The sequence below is a fragment of the Panthera uncia genome, chromosome E3, assembly GCF_023721935.1.
Source record: "Panthera uncia isolate 11264 chromosome E3, Puncia_PCG_1.0, whole genome shotgun sequence".
Taxonomy (NCBI): domain Eukaryota; kingdom Metazoa; phylum Chordata; class Mammalia; order Carnivora; family Felidae; genus Panthera; species Panthera uncia.
The window spans coordinates 34,872,092-34,879,371 of NC_064815.1; the positions used below are offsets into that span (position 1 = coordinate 34,872,092).

General features: G+C 67.2%; 3 protein-coding genes across 3 annotated transcripts in view; all 3 read left to right on the plus strand.

Annotated features, from left to right (window-relative positions):
- PRR35 (proline rich 35) overlaps positions 1-2,001 on the plus strand; it is a 2,399-nt gene extending 398 nt beyond the window's left edge. The window contains 2 exon segments of the mRNA XM_049639349.1: positions 1-808; positions 1,091-2,001. The exon segment at positions 1-808 is cut by the window's left edge and continues 133 nt beyond it. Of these exon segments, the coding sequence (XP_049495306.1) occupies positions 1-808; positions 1,091-1,724 (1,442 nt within the window). The 3' untranslated portion in view covers positions 1,725-2,001.
- A 2,137-nt stretch (positions 2,002-4,138) lies between these two features.
- NHLRC4 (NHL repeat containing 4) lies at positions 4,139-6,615 on the plus strand. Its single transcript, XM_049639087.1, has one exon. It carries the CDS (start codon positions 4,402-4,404, stop codon positions 5,083-5,085), a length of 684 nt encoding a protein of 227 aa, XP_049495044.1. The 5' UTR covers positions 4,139-4,401; the 3' UTR covers positions 5,086-6,615.
- A 74-nt stretch (positions 6,616-6,689) lies between these two features.
- The window catches only part of PIGQ (phosphatidylinositol glycan anchor biosynthesis class Q), a 12,674-nt gene continuing 12,083 nt past the window's right edge, over positions 6,690-7,280 (plus strand). Inside the window, exon 1 of the mRNA XM_049639086.1 lies at positions 6,690-6,848. Coding sequence (XP_049495043.1) covers positions 6,805-6,848 — 44 coding nt within the window. The 5' untranslated portion in view covers positions 6,690-6,804. The remainder of the gene's footprint in view (positions 6,849-7,280) is intronic.

Here is a 7,280-nt window from a genome sequence, read left to right on the forward strand (position 1 = left end):
GAGGAGGAGGAGGAGGAGGAGGAGGAGGAGGAGGAGGAGGAGGAGGAGTGCGGCCCCCCGACGCTCCCCCTGCGCCCGACCCGGCCTCCCCAGTCCTCTCCCTGCGCCGCCACGTCGGGGGCCCTAAGCTGGGGGCGGAGGGGTCCCCTGCGGCCCGGGATGCTCCGAAGGGTGTGGGCCTCAGCGGGCTCCTGGCTGAGTCCTGGAAGCCGGGGCCGGGAGGGGGTCCCGGGGGCCTGGCCGTGGTGGACGCGGCTGCAGCGGGCCCTGAGAGCGGGGTCCCCTGCTACCCCCCACCCGCCCCCAGTGAGTTCCCCGAGGCCCAGAGCCTCCATGTGTCCCTGCTGGGTGTCAACTGCCCTCTCGGGCCGGGTCTCTTCTCCTACCTGGGACCCTCCTTGGCCGCTGCGGCCCACATGCCCTTTCTGGCCTCGGCCAGCCCCCTGCTGCCGCCGGCTTCCACTTTCCCTTCCCCACAAGCCCCCGAGCGCCCTGCCCTCGTCCCCCGCCTATACTACCCCCTGCTCCTGGAGCATACCCTGGGGCTGCCAGCAGGCAAGGCTGCCCCTGCCAAGCCCCCAGCAGCCCCAAAGGGGCCCCCTGGGGCTCTGGCCCCGGGGCTGCTGAAAGTGCCGGTGCCTGGGCTGGGCAGGCCCTGGCCCCGAGGAGGAGCCCCTAGGGACTCAGGGCCGGAGGGGGAGCTGGAGCCGGCTGCCCAGAGTGACCCCAAGAGGAGGCTGCCCCTGGGAAGCAGTCTGGAGCCCCTGAGGGCCCCCTGTAGCGTGGTGAAGTTTGGTTCCCAGAGCAGGTAGGTGTCAGGGGCCCCTGGCCATGGGGGTTGGGAGCGGTGGGAGGCGAGCTGGCCAGGATGGCTGGGCCCCCTTCTGAGCTTAGCTGCCAGGAATGTGGGCTTCAGGCGACAGAGGGGAAACCAAGGCCACAGAGCCAGCCTCTCTATCCTTCAGGGGTCTCAAGGCCCTCAGCCAGGCTGAAAGGGGTTGGGGGGGGGGGGACCCAGGGGGAGTGTGGGGCATGGACTGGGCACACTGAGGGGCACAGTGCAGCCTCTTGACTGGCTTCTACCCCCTAGCTTGCAGACTGGCCCCTCCGCGATGCTCTGGCCTGAGGACAAGGAGCCCAGCAACCCTGAGCCCCCAGGCCCCATGGCCCTCCTGCCCCAGCAGCCCCTGGACCTAGTGCCAGGTGGCCCCGGGCACGTGGGTGAGGACCTCACCCGGGCCCTGGGTGACTATGCCAGGGTGGAGCAGCGCCTGGGGCAGTTGGCGCCTGCCGGGGGCCTGGCCCCTCGGCCTCTGCGGGAGCAGCTGGGCAAGATTCGCCAGGAGCTGCTCACCATCCACCAGGCCCTGGAGCGGGCTGTTCGGCCGCCGGACGCACCCCTCGACCTCTCTGTGAAACGGGTGCCCACCAAGGGGCTCAAGGGGCCTGTGGGGCCCTGGGGGCAGCGGGAGCTGGGCCCCACGCTCGCCCAGGGGGCCCCCGAGCCACCCAGCATGCTGGGCCCTGCACCAGCTGAGCCTTTCTCTGGCCATACTACCAAGTGCGAGGCTGACTCCAGTGTCCCACCTCCGGGCCTCCCCCTTCAGGCCCCGGAGGACCCTGTCATTCCTGGTAGCAGTTGGGGTACCCGAGGTGGGCCTGTGGGCTCCTGGCCCCCTGAGGCTGTCCCTAGCATTCAGAGCCCCCCTGGTGCTGAGGTCTGACCACAGCTTCTGTGTTAGCTCTGCTCTTAACAGACAGGCACTCCTCTCCAACCCCGTGTCCGCTGCCTGGCCCCCCACCTGCCCCAGCCCCAGAGGCGTGGCCTAGAGCCTGTCCAGCATGCCTGTGGACTGACCTGCCATGGCTGTCGCCTGTCTATGAGGCCATGAGGGACAGTGGAGGGTCATAGCTACGTACTGATCACAATCGTGGACGTTAAAATAGAAACCATCTTCACACACCCTGTCTGGGCCTCCTTCTTCCCCTGCCTCACCAGCATCACCACTGGGACACTCTCTGACATGGAAATGTCCCCGGCCTCGGCTTCTGAGGTGGCCAGTGTCCTGGGCTATCTTGCTGGGTATTTACCTTCAGGCGCTGACCTGCTTCCTGTAGGCTGGGCCCTCCCTGGGAGAGCCAGAGTCTGGAAACCGAATGGGGGGGGGGGGGGGCTTTCCATCCAAGGCGGGTAAAGCAAGCAGAGGTGGGGAGGCCCGTGTGCATGGTCTTGGGGCCAGTCAGGCCTGTGTTTCAGCACGTTGGTGGTGGACAGGGACCCCTGGGCCTGCCTCCAGCCCTCGTGTCTGGCAGGGCAGCCCTAATGTCAGATCCATGCTGGAGGCGGCCCCCTCTGTGGTTACACGGTGCACCCACATTCTGTGGCCCAGGGCTGCTTGCCCAGCGTGGCCTTTGCTGGCCCCCCGCCAGCCCCTGCAGCCACGATAGGCATCGGTGGCCTTCACAGTTCACTGCTTCCCTCCCTGCACGGCCACACTTGGCCTTTCCCACAGGCGGGGGCAGGGGGAAGACAGGGAGGGGTGCCCGGGGGGACCCTTGGACCCAGCTAATCACTTCTCTCCTGGGAGCTGGCCATACCTCCGTGCCCACCCAGGAGTGGCCCCAGGGAGGACGGGTCCTGCCTGTGCCTGGTTCCCCAAGCTGGGCCGGCCGGGCTGGGGCCAGTCGGAGCAGGACCTATGGCTGCCCCATTAATTGTGCCGGGCAGCAGATAGCATCGGCCGCCCACCCCACCTCGGGGCATTAAGAGGCCAAGTCCAGAGCTGGGGTGTGAGTCAGCCAGGTGGGAAGTGCGGCAAGCCACAGACAGGGGCTGACCCCCCACCTTCCAGGGGCTTCCTGGATGGGCTGCAGGGTCTGTGGGCTGAGTTGGGAGTCATCCGGAGACCTGCCCCTCCTTGGCACCCTGTTGGCACCCCCATGTGCCTACTGCACCCAGATTTCTCATCACCCCCCAGGCAGACCTGAACTTAGGAGCATCAGCCCAGTTTCACAGGTGTAGAAGCAGGATCAGAGAGACAGGACGCAACCCTGCCGGTTTTGGGGGGGCAGGATGAACACCCTGGAGGTTCCCCACCCCAGACTCTGGTGAGAGACGCATTCAGCATGGGACGAGTGCAGCCCTTTCCCCGAAGTCCTAACCCTGCAGTCGTACCCGGGGGACAGCGCTCTAGGCTGCCTCACACGCATGTCCGCTCAGTGCCCTCTGAGCAGCAAACCCACGAATTACATTACGGCGGGTTTGGGAGGGCTGTGCGGGCCTCCCTGAAGGGGGGTGGGGGTGGCTGGGCTGACCGCGAGTGGCATCCAGACCAGGTGGGGGCAGCGGGAAGAATGTCCCAGAAGCCAGTACAAAGTCCCCGAGGCAGGAATGCGGCAGCACTGGGGCGCCTCTAGGGGTTTAGCAGCTGAGTGGCGGCTCCACAGAACTTTCTTGGGCCACTGCTCAAACATGTTCTTGGCCAGAGTCCCACCTGCCCCTCCCACCTGCCCATGCCAGCTCATCAAGGCGGCCCCTCCCTCAGACTCCAGTTTCTAACAACAGAGGCTGTTGCTGCCGGAGCAGGGCCCAGGGCGACTAGCCCCAGGTAGGAGACCCCCACCCAGCCTCTCTGGGTGGGAGCAGGCAGAGAGGCCCAGGAAAGGCCCCCTGCCTAATCCTTCAGGGGTCGGAAGCTTCCAGGGGCTTTGTGGGGACAATGGGCAGACCCTTGGGCTGCCCCCAGGAAGAGTCATTTTCCCTGCCTGAGGGAAGGCAGGGTTCCCTGGGCAGATGAGTTTGAGAAACACCCCACCCCCACCCCCACCCCCACCCCCACCACCTCAGGACCTCCCAAGGCCCGTGAGCTCATTCGGGCCTTCACAGGCCTGTGTCTCCCAGAATTGTGTCTCAGGGGCCATGTCTGGTGAAACGGGACCCAGACACATGGCCGGCTGCTGGGCTTGCGGACTGTGCCAGCACTCGGGATCTGGTGGAACTGGGTTTGAATCCAGCTCCCCACCCCCATGCCTCAGTTTCCTCTTGTGTAAAACAGGAGAACGCCAGCACGGGAGGGAGCAGGGGACCGGGGGTAGCCACTGCTTGGCCCACAGTGGGTATTTCTCTTGCAGCCCCACGCGCGGCCCAGCTGCAGGAACTCAGCTCAGAGGGGCCGAACTGTGATCTCTGCCCACCACCTCTCCGTCCTCTGGCCTCCTGGGCCTCCCCGCCCAGCTGCTCCCAAGCTGGACCCACCTGGAGACCCCACTCGCTCCCGGCAGCCCCGGCTGCTGGGACAGATCCCAGTGCCGGCAGGGGCTGTGGGAGGCCCCCGGGGTCTGCACTGCTCCCCGGATGGCCTGCTCTTCCTGACGGCTGGGGCCGCACCCTGCGTCCACGTGATGGACCTCGAGGGACGCTCCATCTGCCACCTGCCCTGCCATCTGCCGGGGACTGGGGCCTTCGTGCCGGAGGACGTTGCTGTGACGGCCGCTGGGCTTGTGGTGGTCAGCGACCTCGTCCGTGGGGCTGTCCACGCACTTCAGCACGCCGCCCGAGCCCCCCTGGGCCGCTGGGTCACGGTGGGCACCTACCTGGCCCCCCGGGGACTGGCTGTGGATGCCGCTGGCCGCCTTCTGGTGACAGACTATGTGCTCGGGGCTGTCCACAGCTTCACATTGAGCCCTGCCTTGCAGCCACTGGCCCCAGCCTCCATGCTGGGTCTGGAGGGCCCGTGCTGGGTGGGCCCAGGGCCTGACGGGGGCCTCGCTGTGAGCGAAGAGTTTGGGGATGTGTGGCTGTTCGGCAGTGCCTGCCAGCCCCTGGGCTCCCTGGGGGTTCTGAAAGGGCACGCTTTTGGGAACCCAGCAGGCGTGTGCACCGATGTGGAGGGCAGTGTCGTTGTGGCAGATGAGCAAGGGCGCCGCGTGACCCTCTTTCCTCGGGCCAGGGAGCCTGTCTGCCTGGTGTCTGAGGGGCTGGGGCGGCCCCTGGGTGTGGCCTGTGCCCCTCAGGGCCAGCTCGTGGTGGCAGACGCAGGGGACGGCTGCATCAAGGTGTACCAGTACCACTCAGAGCCAGCCTGACCCGTGGACTCAGATGGGAGCAGCACCTCGCTGCATGTGGGCCCAGCCCCCGGGGCCCTGGACCACTACGGGAGGGACATTCAGGGTTGGTGGGGTCCTCCAGGGCTGCCGGCCGTGCCTTTCTGACCCGATATATTGGCTGACAGTTGCTAAGCACCTGTTGTGCCAGGCTCTGGGCTGGCCCCGTCCTCCGCTTGGAGAGGATTCAGACTTGCCACAAACCAACCACCTCTCGGCCTCCCCTACCAGGTGCACAGCCTCCAAGTTTGGGTCCTCTCCACACCCCAGTTTAGTGGGCCCCCCAACTCACTGCCCCCATGGCCACTCAGGCCCTGGTCCTTCTGGCTCAGGGCCCTGGAGGCCTGAGCTTTGAGGCCAGCAGCTGAAGCCTGGAGATGATTGGTGTGTCGGGCTGGGCGCCCCAGGGTCCTAATCAGACAGAAGCAGGCGGGGAGGGTTCTGCTGGGCTGGGCTGGGCTGGCAGGGGTGTGGCCTCTCACTGTCCCCCGTCCTCAGAGGCACCCCAGACGCCAAGCCTCTCGCAGCTTCTCTGGGCCTAACTGAGGTAAGGGAAAGCAGAGGAAGGACCACCCCTGAGGCGCCTAGGGGTGGCACGTGGCTGGGCTGGGAGCCTCCATACCCCTGGTCTCCTGCTCCCATGTAAGACTATGTCTCAGGCTGAACCTTCACTTTCTCCTCTGCAAGCGCTCCAAACTCATGGGTGGGGTGTGCTGGGAAGGTTCCAGACCGTGGTCAAGCCAGGAGAGCCTTCCTATGAGGAGACACTCCTGTTACTTGAGCACAATGAGCAAATGAGGCCCCAAAGGGATGGGAGATGAGGGCTTCCTCTGAATCTGGGGCCCGGCCAGGCTCCCAGTTCCAGTGAGGGGGCTCATTGGGAGGGGACAGTGCCTGGTCCAGTCTGTCACCAGGACAATCCCTCTGACAAGGTCCCTTTCGTATGTACCAGCCCCTGTGAGTGGCAGGGTTATGTGGTCGGTGTAAGGAAGCGTGTGCAGTAAGTGCTCAGTAAATGTAATTTGTTGCTGCTGGTGTTGGTGGTATTGTTCCCTGGGGCAGGAGGGGCCAGGGACACCTCTGACAATCAAACCAGATGGCCGCAGCCTTCCTAGCCCACTTGGCCCTGGGGGAACATGGGGGCGCCCCTTTGCAGAGACCCCTTTGGAGGGGCCAGCCTGGGGCTGGGGAGGCAGCTCCTTTCGCAACCCCATGCAGGGCTTGGGGGTTGCTTTTCACCCTCGGAGGGTGGTGGCCCAGTGAGGTTGGGGACCCTCAAAAGCCAGGTCCGCTGGGTCCCTCAGATGAGAAAATGGGGGATGGGGGAGGTTTGGCAGCTGTGAGAAGTTGGGGGACGGGAAGGCAGTGGTGTTGGGGACACTGCGGGTAGACCGGATGGGGTACAAGAGCTGGGGAGGGGACATGAATGCCTTGGCGGGAGCGAGGATGCCGCATGAGGGGGACAAGGACGCCGCACAAGCCTGCCTCCGACTCCCGGGACTGGAACGTTGCGTGCGCGGAACGCTCGGGCGGGGCCGGCGGGCAGCTCGGGCGCCTTTGGGGGCCGGACCGTCGCGCGGCAACGCTGGGAGCCGGCGGAAATGGGGCTCGTGTCCCGCGGCACGGCCGCGGCGGGGCTGGGGGCCGGGGGCCGCGAGCGCTGTCGTCCGCTCGGGCCGGCCCGACGCGGTCCCCGACCCCATGCCGACTCCGCCGCCTGAGAGCGCGGCCCCGGGGAACAGCCGGTGAGCGTTCGGCGGGGGGAGGAGGGGGGGCCGTGCGGTGTGACCTTGGGGCGCCGCCCCTCCCCCCGGGGCTGTGGGCCCCGACTCCCCGGGCGCCGCGGGACCGGGCGCGGGGCGCGGGCGAGGCGGCGGAAGGGGCCCCGGTGGCTACCCCCAGCCCCCGCCCGGCCGGCGCGGGCCTGTCGCCGCTGGAGCCTCTGTTTCCTCATCCGTAGAGTGGGGCCCGGGAGGGGCGGCGGCGGGGCCGCGTGGGCGCCCTTCGCGGGGAGCCTTGGCTCAGCGCGCTCACCGCGGGCGGCCCCGGCCCTGGACCCTCCGGAAGGGCATTCAGGGTCAGCGAGCGGGCCTCGGCACCTCCAGGCGTCCCTGACTGCGGGAAGGCGGCGCCTGGTGGCTCATTCGGTAGGGCAGGCGACTTGTTGTTGGGGGCGG